The sequence below is a fragment of the Monodelphis domestica genome, chromosome 2 (genome assembly GCF_027887165.1).
Source record: "Monodelphis domestica isolate mMonDom1 chromosome 2, mMonDom1.pri, whole genome shotgun sequence".
Taxonomy (NCBI): Eukaryota; Metazoa; Chordata; class Mammalia; order Didelphimorphia; family Didelphidae; genus Monodelphis; species Monodelphis domestica.
The window spans coordinates 411,404,985-411,424,016 of NC_077228.1; the positions used below are offsets into that span (position 1 = coordinate 411,404,985).

Consider the following 19,032-nt stretch of genomic DNA (forward strand, 5'->3'; position numbering starts at 1 on the left):
ATTCTTAAGTCAAAAAAAAACTGAATTTAGTTGTTGCCTCAAAGCAAGAGGCTTACTTACTTTAGGCTCCCACAGTTTCTTCATGTGTAAAATTAGGAGGTTGGATTAAATGGTCTATGAGGTCTATCCCTTCTAGAAGCGACATGGATAGAGTACTGAGCCTGAAGTCAAGAAGATGCAGCATCAGACACAAATTTTGTGACTTAATTGTAATTGTAATTGTAAAATGGGGATAATAGTACCTACCTCCCAAAGTTATTGTGAGGATAAATGAAATATTTGTAAAGCACTTAACATGGTGCCTGGCACATAACAGATTCTAGATAAATGGTCATTGTTATCATTATTATGTCAGTTGTAACTCTATGGTCAGAACATTCTGTAACCACTAAATTCAGAAGAAAAAAACAGTCTATGGAGTTTTCCCAAGGTAGGCAGTCACTCTTCAGGGGTAGTATTATTCACATTATAATAAGTAATTGGAGAATTTTTTTGTTGCTATTGCTTTTGCTGAAACATTGAAGCATAAAATGAGGAACGAGAGGCAATTTTGCCTTTTCTATACATGCTAAGAACAAGGGAGTTAATATTCTAAGTTTTAACCTCTGGAGAGTTGAGATCAAATTGGAGATTGGTCAAGTCAATTTGCTGGCCACAAACTATTGTCCCCAACTTACACTAAGAAGCAAACCCAGCTACATTTGGGGTTTACTCCATACCTCAAATTTTCTAAAGTATGGGATTCAATAAAACCACATTGTGCCTGGCATGTATTTTTTACTCAGGACCATGGAAATTTGATCTACTTTTTCCTAATTCATTTAAACATTCATTCAGAATAGGATTTTGTACAAGTTTTCAATTGCCCAGATGAGTTTTTGAGGCCTCTTTCCTAAGCCCCCTTTTCCTCCCTTACTAGAAGGAAATCAGGTTTTTCCAGCTAAATAAATCCAACCTCCAAATGGATTTGAATTGGTTTAGGGACTGAGAATCCACAAGGGTGACCTATATTTTACAGTAGATGTTCACCCACACTTAATGGCACCAATTATGCTGAATTATCAAAATATTACCAGAGTTCATTGGTCCTTGTTTACTACTTCTAATAAATTTTGTTTAGCTCTAATATCTCTGACAGATAGAAAGTAATATCTAGCAGAGTACCTGGCATGTAAAGCTTAATAAATGGTGCTTAATAAAAATCTTGGTGATTGACAGATTACACAAGTGATCTGAAAAAGGATCGCTTGTGTGTTATTTTTCACTGGGCCTCAATCCAGTTCATACTGTTTTTCTCTTCACTGTCAGAAGGATTTTTTTAACCTTGGCAATTAAAAATGTTTTAATATGTTAAATTGTAGATCCAGAGGAATAATATTTTTTTAACCTACCTTTAAAATAGACCTCCTCCTCCCACTCTGTGGCAATATTAGAGCTCTGCTCCTCTTCAAGTGACATCTGTCAAGGAGTCGTGAGTGTCTCTTTTGAAAAGCTAATAACATGTGACTTTAATATAAGTGCATCTCTAAGTTCTAAAGCTTGGAAGATTAAAATGCAACTTTTTAGCTCGCTAATATTTAATTTGATTTTTCCAGGTTCAAATTAAACTCTAAGTTTTTTATGTTTACAACTGTTCTTATTTTCTTTTATATTGACTAAGCATGTCATATCCCCTGAATTTTAGAAATATTTTCACTTGACATCTTGGTTTGATAATTTAGGAATTAAAAGTCATCATACTAATTTTGGTGTATATTTCAAAAACATGTGATTTACCAAAAAAATGCCCTTGTGCTTGGAAATATTGACATACAAAATCAAATCTTTGATGGCTTATAAGCCTTTAGACTTTTCTGCTCTGTCTGGCTACTAGAAAAAGGACAGGGGGTGGGTGGGTAGCTCAATGGATTGAGAGTCAAGCCTAAAGACAGGAGGTCCTGAGTTCAAATTTGACCTCAGACACAGCTGTGTGATGCTGGGCAAGTCATTTAACCCCCATTGCCTAGCCCTTACCACTCTTCTGCCTTAGAACCAATACTTAGTATTGATTCTAAGATGGTAGGTAAGGGAGAAAGAGAAGATAGAAAGAAAGAGAAAGAAAAAAAGTTGGAAGCAATAGGAGAAATAAATAAGAAGACAGAAATTTAGGACTAATGGTGACTTCTAAGTAGCCAAAATGATTGATCAGTGGATAGTATTATGAATAAATGATGACGTTATAGGTCAGTGGAAATCAAATATATGAAAGAGAATTCAGGTACTCAGCTAAGTCTGGACTTGGATTTAGGAGAGGAAAAAAAAGAAAATGAATCTGTGTGTTTATTAAGATGAAATGAACAGAGTAGTCAGAGACCAACAAAGCACCTTATCAACTAAAAGAATTAAAAATGGGTTTTAGATTCCATTGCGGGGGGTGGGGTGTCTTTTTCGGATTTTTAAACATCTTTTCTACATTCTTCCCAATGACCAAAATTCTAAAGTATCCTACTTAAGATGATTTCTTGCTAAATCATGTTCCCACATTCAGCCAACCAGACCTTGAAATGCATAAAGGTATTTTAAAGAGTTTTGAACATCTTAAATAACTTCCCTAGCATCTCTGCTAGAGTTCTGTGCCTACAGTTCAAATAAGTTCACAGGAAGGAGATGGGGCTTTATAAAAAAAATATTTAAACCTCCCACCCCATTCCACTCTGAAAGGTATTTAACTTTCTTTGACAAAGCATAAGCCACTTTAAAGATGCATGTCAGGGAATAAAAATAGCCACCTATTATACAAAATAAACCCACATTAAGTCATCAGTTTTTCTATATATCTCCAACACAGCTCAGCAGCAAAAACTAGAAAGAGAAATCCCATTCAAAACCACCTTAGACAAAATAAAATACCTAGTAATCTATCTCCCCAGACAAACACAGGAACTATTATAAACACAACTACAAAACACTCTCCACACAACTAAAACTAGACTTGAACAATTGGAAAAACATTAACTGCTCATGGATAGGATGAGCCAATATAATAAAAATGACCATCCTACCCAAACTTATTTATCTATTTAGTGCCATACCCATTGAACTCCCAAAATATTTCTTTACTGATTTAGAAAAAATCATAACAAAATTCATTTGGAAGAACAAAAGATCAAGGATATCCAGGGAAATAATGAAAAAAAAACACATATGATGGGGGCCTTACAGTCCCAGACCTTAAGCTATATTACAAAGCAGCAGTCATCAAAACAATTTGGTACTGGCTAAGATACAGAAAGGAAGATCAGTGGAATAGACTGGGGGAAAGCGACCTCAGCAAGACAGTATACGATAAACCCAGAGATCCCAGCTTTTGGGACAAAAATCCACTATTCGATAAAAACTGCTGGGAAAATTGGAAGACAGTGTGGGAGAGATTAGGAATAGATCAACACCTCACACCCTACACCAAGATAACTTCAAAATGGGTGAATGACTTAAACATAAAGAAGGAAACCATAAGTAAATTGGGTAAACACAGAATAGTATACATGTCAGACCTTTGGGAGGGGAAAGACTTTAAAACCAAGCAAGACATAGAAAGAATCACAAAATGTAAAATAAATAATTTTGACTACATCAAATTAAAAGGTTTTTGTACAAACAAAACCAATGTAACTAAAATCAGAAGGGAAACAACAAATTGGGAAAAAATCTTCATAGAAACCTCTGACAAAGGTTTAATTACTCAAATTTATAAAGAGCTAAATCAATTGTACAAAAAATCAAGCCATTCTCCAATTGATAAATGGGCAATGGACATGGATAGGCAGTTCTCAGATAAAGAAATCAAAACTATTAATAAGCACATGAAGAAGTGTTCTAAATCTCTTATAATCAGAGAGATGTAAATCAAAACAACTCTGAGGTATCACCTCACACCAAGCAGATTGGCTAGCATGATAGCAAAGGAAAGTAATGAATGCTGGAGGGGATGTGGCAAAGTAGGGACATTAATTCATTGCTGGTGGAGTTGTGAACTGATCCAACCATTCTGGAGGGCAATTTGGAACTATGCCCTAAGGGAGACAAAAGAATATCTAACCTTTGATCCAGCCATAGCACTGCTGGGTCTGTACCCCAAAGAGATAATGGACAAAAAGACTTGTACAAAAATATTCATAGCTGCGCTTTGTGGTGGCCAAAAACTGGAAAACGAGGGGATGCCCATCAATTGGGGAATGGCTGAGCAAATTGTGGTATATGTTGGTGATGGAATACTATTGTGCTAAAAGGAATAATAAAGTGGAGGAGTTCCATGGAGACTGGAACAACCTCTAGGAAGTGATGCAGAGCGAGAGGAGCAGAACCAGGAGAACATTGTACACAGAGACTAATACACTGTGGTATAATCGAATGTAATGGACTTCTCCATTAGTGGTGGTGTAATGTCCCTGAACAATCTGCAGGGATCTAGGAGAAAAAACACCATTCATAAGCAGAGGATAAACTGTGGGAGTAGAAACACTGAGGAAAAGCAACTGCCAGACTACAGCGGTTGAGGGGACATGACAGAGGAGAGACTCTAAACAAAATTCTAATGCAAATATTAACAACATGGCAATAGGTTCGAATCAAGAACACATGTGACACCCAGTGGAATCACGCGTCGGCTATGGGGGGTGGGGAGGAGGAAAAGAAAATGATCTTTGTCTTTAATGAATAATGCTTGGAAATGATCAAATAAAATATTATTTTTTTAAAAAATAGCCACCTATTTTTCCCAGGGAACTGGAACTCAGATTAGAAGACTTCAAATTATAACTATAAGAGTCTAAGGTATATTGCAATGGAGTCACCTACCACTGTATGCAAATGGATTCATTTTTATAAATACCATTCAATAATGAGTATTTCACAATCAAGAATTTTCCTTTTCTTCCAGGATATTTTTAGTGAATTATCTGAAGACTTCAACAACCTAAAATCTGTCCATTTTTGTAGCCATTCATCCCAGAAAAACTCATTCCCATAATTGTTTGATGTAATAATTACCCAAGAAGGGAAAGTATTTTTGTGCATTTTTAAAGCCATCCGGTCATTTATTCTCCAAAAACATTTGATTTTAGATGTTGTACGTCTCCTGGAATCTGAGCATTCAGCCAAAGCTTTGCAGTTGTGCTCTCAGTAATTCTATAGTAACTTCAGGACCATTTATTAACTATTTCATTTCAGAAGGAACTCCTCACATAATGTATTCAAGAAACTCAGTAACAAAGGGATGGAGACAACTAGAAATAAATGGCCTGTTAGTCACATATCTGCTGGGTTTTTGTTTACTCTTGCTGGTACACTTTTTCATCTCACTGAGATTTGTCATACCCTATGATGAGAACTTCCACCAAGAAGGCACACAAAGTGAAAGTAATTTTTAATAACATTCCTTGCATTCAAGCCAAGCCAAACTTGTGAAATTTATAAATTACTATACTGTAAGGTGCCAAGATAAATTCCATAATGCTAAAGTTAGTATCTAAATGAGCCAGAAAAGTGTTTATATGTACATATTTGTGATATTCATACAAGCCTTTTTTTTATGTGTGCAGAAAGTCAGTTTCATAGCTAGGCTCAATGCCATTCATATAAATAGGAGAAACAGTCAATAAAGCATGCTGGTGTATCATTCCACAACTATTCAAAATGAAGGATGAGGGATAGATAGTCAACTCAATCTTACCTTTGTAAAAATAAATTTGGCAAGTTATAAAAATATGTTTAAATGGAAAAACTGTTCCAATATAGGTTTAAAACTGTTCAAAATATTTAACTCGTCAATCAGGTTCAAACTGTTCAAAACTGTTCAGATACTTTGGATAGATGTAATCAAAAGTATCCTCAGTGATGAAGTGAAGCTCAGATGTGAACTTCCCTTCAGGGCCAGGTACAAGGACACTAAAGAGACTCTTATCATAAAATAAAATATTTATTGAAATATATAAGGATATATAAAAGATTTCTAATTCTTAGGGATTCTAAATGCACCCAAATAAACTCCCAGGTTCCACAAAAAAACTGCTTCTCCTGTGTTTCACAGGCTACACTAATCCTCCCTGATCTTACTAACCCAAATTTATACTATCTAAATAAAAACTACCACTATTATCCTTATAAATCTTAACTTCATCTTCAAATTATAAAATAGCAAAAACTAGCTAGTTGAGTCTCAACAAGAATCCAACTGCCATCTCAACAAGAATCCAACTGCCAGAGAGCAACTCCAAACTGCCAGAGAGAGTAATTGACATAGAAAAATGGCTATCACTCTCACATCTGAAATTAACATGCTCTCTCAGCTCTGCTTCAAACTCTAGTTCTTTCTCAAGCCAGCCACTTTACTTCTTATCCCTAAACAAATATTTTCTAATATCATCCTTACACCTTCCACAGGTGTAAAAGACCTGTTCTTGGATTCAAAAGACCTAAGTTTGAAACCTAACTCAGACTCCTATTTTTATGTGACTATGGGTTACTCATTTAATCTCTATAAATCTTCATTTCTTCAATTATAAGATAGAAATATTAACATTTGCACCACTTTCTTTAAGGTTATTGAGAGAAAAACATTTTTCAAACCTTAAAGAACACAAAAAATGAGCTATTATTTCCCCATAAAAAGTAAAATTTAATAAAAGATTATTATATAAATACATGTTCAAATCCACTCATTGTTTTATGTAAAAAACATATTCAAAACACTTAAATTCACAGGGCCCAGTTCAGAAACTTTTTTTCTTGATTCTTAAGAAAAACATCTTATTTGATACATTAACCACCCATCACATCTATCTTGCTCTTATAAGATATACTACAGCATATCACCACACCTCATTGTGCAGTATTTTGTCCAAGTCAACATTATACCTACTTACTGAATGTTCATACAAATTACATTCATGAAGTCTAATTCTTTAGGGGTATAATTGTCTCTGTATAATTTAGCATTTTGTTGTATCAACCTAGAAAAAAAAAGATCTCTAGTAGAGAAAAGGAATGTGACTTGCCTAAGGTCACACAGTGAGTCTGTTGCAGAGTTGAGACTTTAGCTCAGGTTTGCTGACCCTTGGTCCTGTGCTTCTCTTACTTGACCATTGCCTCTTATACTCCATGCTTCTGATCACAAGAGTGGGCACAAAATAAGATAAAGTAGTTAGAACTGGATGGGATCAATAGTCAAAGGATACAGAGGGAGGTTTGGTTTCCCCGCCCCCCCAGAGGAAAACAACCCATCTATCAATAGACCTAAATTACTAATAAGTGAAATACAAATTAAAACAACTTTGAGGTATCACTTCACACCCAATAGATTGGCTAAACTGATAAAAAAAAATATGACCCAAACTAGAGGGGCAGTGGGAAGGAAAATAGTTATTTTAATGCACTATTAGTAGAGCTGTGAACTAATCCCACCATTCTGGAAAACAATATGGAATTATGCAAAGAACTATTAAACTGTGTATACTCTCTGACCAGTTAATACCATTAGAAGGTCTACAGCCCCCAAAGAGATCAGAGAAAGAGGTAAAAGATCCATATATGTAAAAAATACTTATATCGGCTATTTTTGAGGTGTCAAAGAATTGGAAATTGAAGGGATGTTCTTCACTTGGACAATGACTGAATAGGTTATGGTATATGACTCTGATGGAATACTATTGTGCTAAAAGAAATCATGAAGGGAATGGTTTCTGAAAAAAACTGAGAAAACTAGAAACTGATGCAAAAAGAATTGAGCAAAAAAAATTAAAAAACAAACAAGAGAGCAATGTATGCAATAACTACAAATACTATAAAGATAATCAGTTTTAAAAGACTTGGGGACCCTGATCAGCACACAATTCTAAAAGGTTAAAATGTCAAAATAGATAGAGTACTGGGTCTGGAATCAGAAAGATATGAGTTCAAATGTCTCAAACACTAACTATGTGACCCTGGAATAGTCACGTAAATGGGGGGGGGGGAATCTTTGTACCTCAGTTTCCTGAACTGTAAAATATAGATAATAGTAGAACCCACCTCCAGGGTTCTTGTGAGGATCAAATGAGATTTTATAAAATGCTTAACACAGTGCCTGACACATAGTGGGCACTTAATGAATGCGTGTTTTCTTTTTCCTTCTTTCCTTACTAATTAAATGCCCTGTCTACTACCTTGAAAAGATTTGTTGAGAGACTGTTGATCTAGGTCCAATCATATCTCTAAATTTCAACACCATAGCCCTATTATTTGCATAAATGACTCTAAAGTATTACTTCAGAATAAACTTCTCTGTCATCCAATGAAAATACTGTCATCCATTAGCATACACATTTTAGGACACTCATGATTTGGCTTAAACTTTGGAAATATTTACTTAGAATACTTAGAAGAGGCATCTAGGTGGCTCAGGGGATGGAGAGCTAGACTTGGAGATGAGAAGTCATAGGTTCAAATCTGGCTATGTGACTCTGGGCAAGTCACTTTAGCCCTATTGCCTAGCCCTTACCACTCTTCTGCCTTGGAACCAATACTTGGAGTATCAATTTTAAAACATAAAGTAAGGGTTTTTAAAAAGAGGAGAAAAAAGAATACTTTTCCTTTTAAAACCCTTATGATTTCCTGGGTTTGAATATTCCCTTTTACTAATGCACACCATAGCCCCTCTGTGCCTTATTCTTCACTTGTGACTCTTCCACATTTTACCATAAATCTAGCAGGTCCTCAGTTTTTTCCATCTTAATTTCAGTCAAATAAACATGCTTTTTCCCAGGAATCTCCTTTGTAAAAATATATGTCTTAGTTTAGGGTTCAGAAAACATGGCCATTGTAACCACAGATGACATCTCCAGAATGCTGAAAGCTTTCCTCTTTTTCTTCTTATATAATCAAGATATTAATATGCCACTTGGATTGTCTGTCATCTATCTCTCATTGTCACTGAGCCACCTTGTTTTCACATATGTCCTCAGTGATCACTGTAAATATTAGTTTTGCTTCATTATTTTTCTTTGTTAAAAGAGAAGGTTCTATTGGTGAGAATGGAGTTATAGAGAAATTTTAGAGGTGTAAAAAAATAAATACATGTTAGTGAACTAAGAAAGTAAGAGTTATGTGTTATATAAGCTCCTTGAGAGGAGGTACTGTTTGTTTGTTTTTTTCTTTTATCCCCAGTTGGTGCTGCAGTACACTTCACACAATAGATAATAAATGTCTATTAAACTGACTTTAAGCTAAGTATGCATCAGTGATGCTATGTAGCCACCAAAAGATCTCATTTCATTTAGGCTTCATTAATACTGTAGAAGCACAATGTCCAGAACAAAAGAAGCTGTAGGCCTGCTCAATTCTGTCCTGATCAGACTAAATCTGGAATATTGCATCCAATTAAAAATTTGGAGAAAGATAATATTAGCACGTCCAGAGAAGGTGGACCAGGATTATCAAAAGACTTCATATAGGCTATATAGAGATTCCTTGAAAGAACTGGGGATGTTTAGTCTGGAAATGAGCACACTTTGGGGTGGGAGTGCATTGAGAATGACAGTCATCTTTCAGAAACTTGAAGGGTTGTCAAAATGGAAGAGGGATGAGAATTATTCTGCTTGGCCCTGAAAGACAGAAGTGGGACGAGAAGGTAGAGGTTATAAGGGAGGCAGATTTTGGCTCAATATGAGAAAACTTCCTAATAATTAGAGCTGTTCAGAAATAGAACAGGCTTCCTGGAAAGGTAATAAGTTTCTTGTTACTGGAGATCTTCCAGAAGAGGATGGATGACCTTTACTGGGAGTGCTATAAAGGGTATTCATGTGGTGGGGGGCCATTTGGGAGGACATGGAGAGGATGGGGGGAAGAAAAGGTAGTGTTGAACTAGGAGATCTCCAAGTTCCCTTCTATTTCTCAGATTCCATAATACTATAAAAGCTTAAAAAGAAATTATCCCTTTCAATATCCCGTCTTACACCATCTTTGTGTCACTCTCAAGATTTGATTGGATGGTTCTATTTCCATCAGGTAAATATATTCAAAGAGAATTGTTTTATCCCCTACAGCTATTAAACTACTGTGAGAGTTATTGTCCAAGGACACTACAGATAATTTGCTCATCATATACAAACATAATTGAAAATTTTCTTTGAATTCATTAGAATTGAGGATTTTTCCAGGAAATCAAAAGCATTTCATGGCATTTAGCAAAGTAACGTTATTATTTTAAGTTTCTTTGTGTGTGTCTGTCTGTCTGTCTGCATGTCTCTCTGTCTCTGTCTCTCTCTCTGACTCTCTCTCTGTCTCTGTCTCTCTCCCTACTTCCCTCCCGTCTCTTTAGATGAAGTACATCAAAAACTGATTTTATTGCCAAGCTACCTCAGTATTAGACTAAGTGTTCAGATAGTCCAAATGAAATTAGGAAGGACTCAATGATATAAATAGTAATAATGATAGCATTTATATAGCACTTTAAAGTTTAAAAAAAAACATTTTTCATGTTACTTCATTATGTCACAAGAAACAAAGCCTAACTTGAGTTTAAAAAAAAAAAACAACTAGTGATTCCTAGGGGGATAGGAATTAAAGTTAGACAAACACCCAACAGAAGGAAAAGGTAGGTGCTATTATTAGTCCCCACTTTATAGACAAGATAACTTAAGTGATTTGGGGGGAATGGTCAAAAAATGCACACAGCTAGTAAGAAGTCTGAGGCAGGATTTTAACTCAGATCTTCTCGACTCCAGATGCAGCCACTATGCCACCTACTTGCCTCAGAGGCATCAAGCTGCTATTTTTCATGTTTAGATGTTTCCAAACCTTCAGCCTCGGAAAGTTGTTTAATTTCAAGACGGTGACCATAATTTGAGAGGCAGTTATCTAGATTTTTAAACTCAAAAAAGCATTTTCTTTTTTGATTATTTAGTTATTACAAGTTTAAGCTATGAGATACATGTAGGTATGCATGTGTGTTTCCCCCTAAATTAGCTAGAATTGAGTTTTCCATATCCCTTTGCATGAGTGGTCATGGACGTTTTAATACTTCTGGTTATTCATTATTGCTAGGCAAGAAGTGTATATATAAGGAGATTTTTCCATTCCTTTCTTCCTTGATTTTCTGCTATCCAAACTACTGCCCTATCATTATAGATCGGAAACTTGATCAGCCAAAAACTTAAATTATCCCTGAATTGGGCATGTAAGAAGCAATGAGTTATAGTGAGCATACTTCAGATTCAAAGCTGAGTATATCACACTGCTTTCTTTTGTGTACAAAATACAGGGGTGGGGATACAGGGGTGGGGAAGCCGGGGACAGGAGTCACAGTATTTCAGCAGAGTTAAATATACCTCCGTCTTAATATGCAATTCATTAGTGATTTAGTACCAGGTCTAGAAGTCATTTCTTTTACATTTTCATTTAGAACACTGGTGCTTTAATAGATCTATGATCTCATGAAAAGAGGCACTCCCTCCAACAATACAAAGCAACCTATCCATGTTCCCTCTTCATACAGAACTCTTGTTACTGTTGTCCCAAATGGAGATCCTCCATAGGAGGTCCTCTCAACATGTCTTAAGCCTTCTCCTAGATCTCTTCATCTAGGAGTTGGAAAACATATATAATGTTAATTAATATAATTATATGTAATTAAATTCTTACTTGCAAAATCAGTCTTTCGTGGCCACTAGTCAAGGAGTATATTTTCTTCGAGAAATTTACTTTTTAAAGAATCTTTGATGAGTACCAAGAAATCTTAATTCACTTAAGTGATATAATTATTAGGAATTTACCATTATCTCACAGGACTCCTAGCACATAGTAGGCACTTCATAAATGCTTGCTGAATTGAAATGATCTTATCTTTCCTCCTTTATGCCTCAATTTCCTCAACTATAAACAAGTACAATATTTTTCTTATTTCCCTACTGGTCACAGAGATTGAATATTAGTCCTATCTGTAATAATATTTGCCTCAACTAAAAGTTTCACTTAGACCAATAATATATATGAGATGAAAATCAAATCTAGTGTTTATAAACTTCAGTTTAAACATGTAAATAGAAAACATGTTCCTTTTTAAAGTATAGTTCAACAGGCAGAGAAACAGGCGGTTTTGTGTTCAAATCTAATTTAGACACTGCCTAGCTATGTGATCCTGGGCAAGTCACTTTACCCCCATTGTATAGCCCTTCCCAATCTTCTGTCTTGAAAACAATACACAGCATTTATCCTAAGACAAAAGCTAAAGATTTTTAAAAATAAAAGCGCATAATATATAAATAATAAAATATATAAATAAAGCCCAATATGAGAATTAATTATTCATATCATCTTAAGACTATCAATAACAAATTACTGGCTTAATATTTACAGTCTATGCACCTTCAAAGGAATTTAAGAAGTCAGTATGTACTGTAGATAAGATCCAGCCTAAGAGCCAAGACCTAGGTTCAAATTCTTTCTACAATGTATGGCCATGGGCAAATCACTTAGCCTCTCAGTTCACCCAAACAACTGTCTTAAACTCTGAAGTGCACTGATGCAGGAAGTGTGCTCACTGGGAGTTCACTCTCCCAACAAAATCCAGCCTTGTCCCTCCCCCCAGCCCAAATTCTATTTGTGTGAAATAGTGATGTTTTTTAGGATAGCCTTCATCCTTGTAGTAAATGTATAACACGATAAAAATTAATTTTGTACTAGAGGAATTATCAGTGCAGTGCATGTATTTTCCCAGAGCGGTGTTCTAAGAAAACATTGTATCTGAATGAATTCATATCATTTTACCCAATGAATGATAACAATACGTGCTAAGTTTTCAGGAAATCTTTGGGATTATTCTGTATCATTTTATATGAGTCAAAATTTTAGTTTCTTAACCTCCCAGTTTCCCCCCTGCAATGGCAAAAGAAGGATCTATCTGTATAGGTACAGGAAGTTTCCTCAAAGGGTTTTACCAATCATGCCAAGCACTCTACTAACCATATACCAACAGGAGGTCTAGCATTGTGCCATTCCCCCCAAATCCTACACCATTTGCATTCATGAGTAGTGATAAGTTTTCAGAGTAGTCTTACATCCTTTTGTTTTTCATTACAGTTTCCTCTCTGGTCTCTTTTCACAGACACAGCACACTCAGGGGAAATTGGTACCAAGAAGAAAGTAAAAAGACTACTGAGCTTTCAAAGATACTTCCATGTATCCCGGCTACACCGAGGAGCTATACCTCAAGCCCCCCTGCATTTCCTGGATGAAGACTACCTGGGCCAGGCAAGGGTAAATAAAAAGGCATCTATTGATGCCTTTCTCAAAAGAGTAATGGACTGCTATTCTTTCTTAATTTTCTCCTACAATATAGAACAGTCAGAGCATCTCCCAGTATTTTCACCTGAGAATCACCTAATATTTTCCCCTACAACAACTCTGCTCAAAACCTGGGTTTATTTGTACAGCACAAAGTGGAATGGAGGCTTGGCAATTATCAAGTGAATTTTGATTCATCAAATGTTTTTGCCATGATGAATTGTCCAGCCAGGTTTTCTACCCTGAATTTAACTCAATAAACCCCCTCACTACATTTTATGTTATAAATATAACCTACAGAGAGACTTCCTAGCTGTGTGACCCTGGGCAAGTCACTTAACCCCTACTGCCTAGCCCTTCCTGCTCTTCTACCTTGGAAAAAATTCACAATATTGATTCTAAGATGGAAGGTAAGGTAATTTTATACATATGAAAACCTAAATAAGGAAGGGCAGTTACTTCCAGACGAACTAAATTCAAATCCTATGTACCATAACTCTCAAATATTATTGACTGGAGTCATGAAGAAGTTCAGCAAAGTTTCTCCCAGTAGCTTCATAAAAACCTATCTATGACTGAGAGAACAACCTAATGGTTAACAGTCTCTATCCCACTCCCCACAAACAGATAGATATTTGAATAATAAATAGATAAACTGTTTTTACTTTCTATATATTTTGCCCTAATTTATCTAGATAATCTGCTATTTCTTCCAGTTTTAAAAAAAAACAAACCTTGCTGTCAGAGATACTTCCTTTTTTCCTTTATATTCCCAATACCTGGTACAATTCCAAGCACATAGTAATCTTTTTTTTTTACATTTTTAACATTTTTTGTAAAGCTATTTTATTTTACCAATTCCAACTCCAATTTACAATTGCATGTAATAATGAATTTCCACTTAGGTTTCATCCAAATTGTCTCCCTTCCTCCATTCCCCCCTTCCCAGAGCTGGTAAGCAATTTGATCTGGGTTATACATGTATCATCATGCAATGCATATTTCCATATTGTTCATTTTTTTTAAAGAATAATCCTATAAAATCAAAACCCAGCTAAACTAACATGAAAAATCATATGTTTTGATCTGCATTCCTCAGTTCTTTCTCCAACAGATGGATAGCAATCTTTGTCATAAGTCCCTCAGAGTTATTTGCTAAGAGTGGCTAGGTCTTTCACAGTTAATATTTTTTTTCTAAAGGAAAAAAAAACTTCTTACCTTCTGTCTTAGAATTGATACTAAAGTGTAAGTCCCAAGGCAGAAGAGAGGTAAGGACTAGGCAACTGGAGTTAAGTGACTTGCCCGCAGTCACAGATTAGAAACAAAACCTTTTAAAAATATAGAAACTTAAAATTATTTTTCTCTTATCTGTTTTCTTTAGAAAAAATCTCATTTTCTGTCTTAGTAACAGTTCTAAGAGTGCAGAGGCTATCCTCTATTCATATAATCTTGTATAATTATGAAGGCAGCAGCTAGGTGGTACAGTGCCAAGTTGGAGTCAAAAAGACTAATCTTCCTGAGTTCAAATCCAGACTCTGCTCACTTACTAGGTATATGACCCTGTGCAGGTCACTTGATCATGTTTGCCTCAGTTTCCTCATCTACAAAATGAACTGGAGAAGGAAATGGCAAAACAAAATTGCAATATCTCTGCCTAGAAAACCCCAAAAGGGGGTCACAGACAGTCAGAAAATAACTGAAACATGACTGAACAATGACAAAATAATCAAGAAGAGAGGCTTCAGACCTGCGTTTTGTACTGTAGGATCAGGTGTTTTCTTAAAAATCACTAAAAACTAACAAAAAAATATATTGTAATATATATATTGTATCATGAAATGGAATATATCTATTTAATTCATTTCAAGATACAGAAAACTGACAACTAAGATTCTGAATGAGGTCAATTCAGTTTAGCTCAACAAATGTTTGGGTCCAGACACCATAATTAGGTATTGATGGAAATGGAAACACTTCCTCCTCTCCAGAAACTTATAATCTAATAGGCAAAATAAGACATACCCAAAGACTGTTATGCAAGATGAAATATGATAAGGACATAAAAAATACAAGCAAAATGCTTTGAGACTTAAGATAAAGGAAGGATCCTAGATGGTAGGGGACAATCATGAAAGTTTTAGTCATTTGATCACCAATTTAACATCAAAAGGGATTTTAGATGTCCTCTATTAGCTATCCACTACTCCATTGTTGCTACACTCACCTTCTTCAATTTTCCTTGCACTGTAATTATTTGGGTGCATACTTTGGTTTTCTAATGGAATATAAACTCCTAGCTGGCAAAGACTGATTAGTTTGTCTTCGGATTCTTAGCACCTAGCATAGTACTTGACACGTAACAGACAATAAATGCTTGTTGAATTGAAAAGAATCATTATCATTCAGATTAAATATCATTACAGCTGGCAAGGCACCTTATCTTTATACACATTCACATGTATTATATTTAATGTGTATATTATGTAATATGTATATATAATCTTGTTTGATCTCAACGACCTCATTAAATATGCAGTACAGCCTTTTTTATTTTTATTTTACAAATAAGGAAACTGAGACTCAGAATAAGAACCTTGCCCCGGATCATATACATTTTGATACATAATTATATTCCTCTGTATGAAATGGCATAAAGAGTATCATATTATCATGGGGGGGGGGGGTGATATACTAGGTTAAATCTGCCTTTAAAAAGCTATATGAAACCAAACAAGTCATCTAACTCAAACTTAAATTCTTTCTTTTAAAAAAAAAACCTCTGACCTTTCCATCTTGGAATCAACTCTGAGCATCATTCCAAAGGCAGAAGAGCTGTATTGACTAGACGATTGGGGTTAAGTGACTTGCCCAGGGTCACACAGTTAGGAAATGTCTGAAGTCATATCTGAACCCAGGATCTCCTATCTCCAGGTCTGGCTCTCAATGCACTGAGCCACCCAGCTGCCTCACCTAGTACAAACATCTTATAAATGCTTCTTAAATTGACTTGAGTAGAAAAAAGAAGTCTGGCGATATAGTGTCACAGTTTAAAACCTCATGTGATCATTGCCTAATGGATGGATGTTCATAAACTGAGATATATCACATAAATATAAACTTGTCATCATTTATATATATATGTAATATATATTCATTTTTTGAGTCAATCCAAGGATTGATATTTCCTACTCTTAGATGCAATAATTTGAACTAGCACGAATGAATTAAAGCAAGGAGAAGAGACGGAAATGTGAGATCATTTTTCAGGTCCTTCAGAGTTGAGATTTCAAAGTACTCATTGCTTTCCTTGAATTAATATGAGTTCTTGGAACATTAGACATGCCATTTTCAGATTAATACACTTTAAAACCAAATGAATTATTTTAAAGTTGTGTTCTGTATGTCTATTCCATTAGCCCAGATAATCAAGGACTCAATCTCCAGACATTGTTGAATAAACTTACTATGTGTTTATTGATCTTTTGAGTGTCATTTTTAGTTAGAGATAACGTTTCCACCAAGAGATATTCATTGTAGTTTGTCATCTGGACCACACACACAAATAAATTCAAATGAAGTAGGAAGAATCCTTCTCTTGGAATAAAGTTAAAATTTGTTCTTTTGGAACCCAGTTTTTAAGAAAATGTGTCTGATGTTTCCTTCAACTGTATACTAAAAACTACGCATTTTTTATTGTTTAATTATTGATCAAAGTCAGTTTGACAATCTGTGACATGACTCATCTGTTCTGCTGTTTGCTATTTGTATTTTCAGCATATGCTCTCCAAAGTGGGAATGTGGGATTTTGACATCTTCTTATTTGATCGCTTGACAAATGGTAAGTCATTTAAAAGAATTCTTGTTGGAATAGAACCCTTAGCTTACAACAATCTCCAGGAGATTGTTTATTTCTTAATCACTCTGTATTGGAAATCCTGTTTTGTTTTGAGGATTTTTACATCATTCATAAATCTTTCATAAAGCCCTCCTCATTGCTGGCCAAACTCAATTATTCTTCCTCTGCTCTGGACACACATGAAGACTTCATTATATAAACAGGGTCAGAAGGAGTAAAGTTAGAGATTAATTTGTCCCCATCATCTTAAACTGTTGCCTACCCCTCTCCCCTCTTTTGTTGTTGTTGTTATTTTCTGTCTTTTTTTGAGTAGCAGCTGTAATACACAGAAAAGAATACGAGACCTAGATTTAGGACACAGGTTGGTTGAATCCCACTTCTGACAATGACTAATTGTGTGTTTATTGGCAAGTCACTTCAATTTCAACCAACTTTCTCATCTGTAAAATGGGGATAACATGGGGAAAATAGTGTTTACAGAACTGTTGTGCAGTCCAAGCAGATAATTATGTAGAATGCTTTGAAAAATCTTAAGATCTATCAGCTAACATACTTTAACCTTTTGTCTTTTTTAAATGTCTTATTGATTTTTTTGCTTTTCTATCACCTCAAATTCTGAAGATATCCCTCTTCTATGCTCTAACTTTATCATTAATAGCCCAGAATGCTTTTAAAAACCACAGACTGGATTTCTTTCTCAATGCAACCTCTGGCCAAATCTTGAGAGCACAGTGACCTGACACTTAGTCAATGGCATTAGGCTTTATTTTATTGCTGTTCATTTATTTCAGTTGTATCAGACTTCTCATGATTCCATTTAGGGGGTTCTTAGAAAAGATACCGGAGTAGTTTGCCATTTCCTAAACTGAGGCAAAATACGGTTGTGACTTGCCCACAATCATACAGCTATTAAGTGTCTGAAGCTAGATTTGAATTCAGGTCTTCCTGAAATCCAGGCTCAGCACTCTATCTACTGCACCATCTAGCTGTCCTATAAGCTTTATAGGTAACTGAAACAAAGTTAGTGGTCCCTATTTTTTAAAACCCTTACTTTCTGTCTTAGAATCAAGAGTGCTAAGAGTGGTAAGGGCTAGGCAGTGGGGGTTAAGTGACTTACCCAGGGTCACACAGCTAGGAAGTATCTGAGGCCAGAATTGAACCCAGGTCCTCCCTTTTTTAGGTTTGCCCTCAATCCACTGAGTCACCTAGTTGTCTTCAGTCCCTATTTTTATGACAAGTAAATAGCCCATTCTAGTAAGCATTCTGGACTTGGAGACAAGAATGTCTGGGTCCCAATCCCACTTCAGACACTTACTAGCTGTATGACCCTAGGCAAATCACTTAACCTCTTTTAGCCTCAATTTTCTCATCTATAAAAAGGGAATAATCACGCTAACTCTATACAGTTTTTGTGAGGATCAAAGGAGATAATATATGGATGGTGCTTTACAAACCATAAAGCACTATACAAATGTTTATCGTCATAATTATTTTTAATGATACTATTGACAGGAAATAGGACGGTAATGAGGCTAAGTCATGGAAGACTATACAGGAACTGTCCCTTAGAGTGCCATGGATAAAATTCACTCCATAATTCTCACTGCTGCAGGAGCACTGAGTTTAAAAGTAATTCATTGCCATTGCAAAATGCATTTATTATAAAGTTTTAGGATATTTAAGACAGGTGTGGCACTTAGTGACAAAGAAGCCAATCTTGTTTCAGAGAAGGAGTGGAGCAGTTATCCAATAGTAAGACACTGAGTCTTCCAACAAGAGATGGAAGGAGCATTTGTTGCTAGATATTAGAGTACAGGACAAATGCAAGGTCATAATGCCATAGATTCAGAGGAGAATGAGACCTGAGAGGATAATCTAAT

General features: G+C 35.4%; 1 protein-coding gene and 1 long non-coding RNA gene across 6 annotated transcripts in view; one reads left to right on the forward strand and one right to left on the reverse strand.

Annotated features, from left to right (window-relative positions):
- Window positions 1-249, reverse strand: part of LOC103106321 (uncharacterized) — a 36,844-nt gene extending 36,595 nt beyond the window's left edge. Inside the window, exon 1 of the long non-coding RNA XR_008916684.1 lies at window positions 61-249. This is a non-coding gene — a long non-coding RNA (uncharacterized LOC103106321). The remainder of the gene's footprint in view (window positions 1-60) is intronic.
- Window positions 1-19,032, forward strand: part of PDE7B (phosphodiesterase 7B) — a 461,779-nt gene that overhangs the window by 388,261 nt on the left and 54,486 nt on the right. For 4 of the 5 annotated variants that reach the window (XM_007484607.3, XM_007484606.3, XM_007484605.3 and 1 more), the window contains 2 exons: window positions 13,118-13,269; window positions 17,071-17,134. In XM_007484607.3, coding sequence (XP_007484669.1) covers window positions 13,118-13,269; window positions 17,071-17,134 — 216 coding nt within the window. Of the gene's footprint in view, window positions 1-357; window positions 431-13,117; window positions 13,270-17,070; window positions 17,135-19,032 lie in introns of those variants that run through there. The other variant, XM_016428916.2, reaches the window with a different exon arrangement.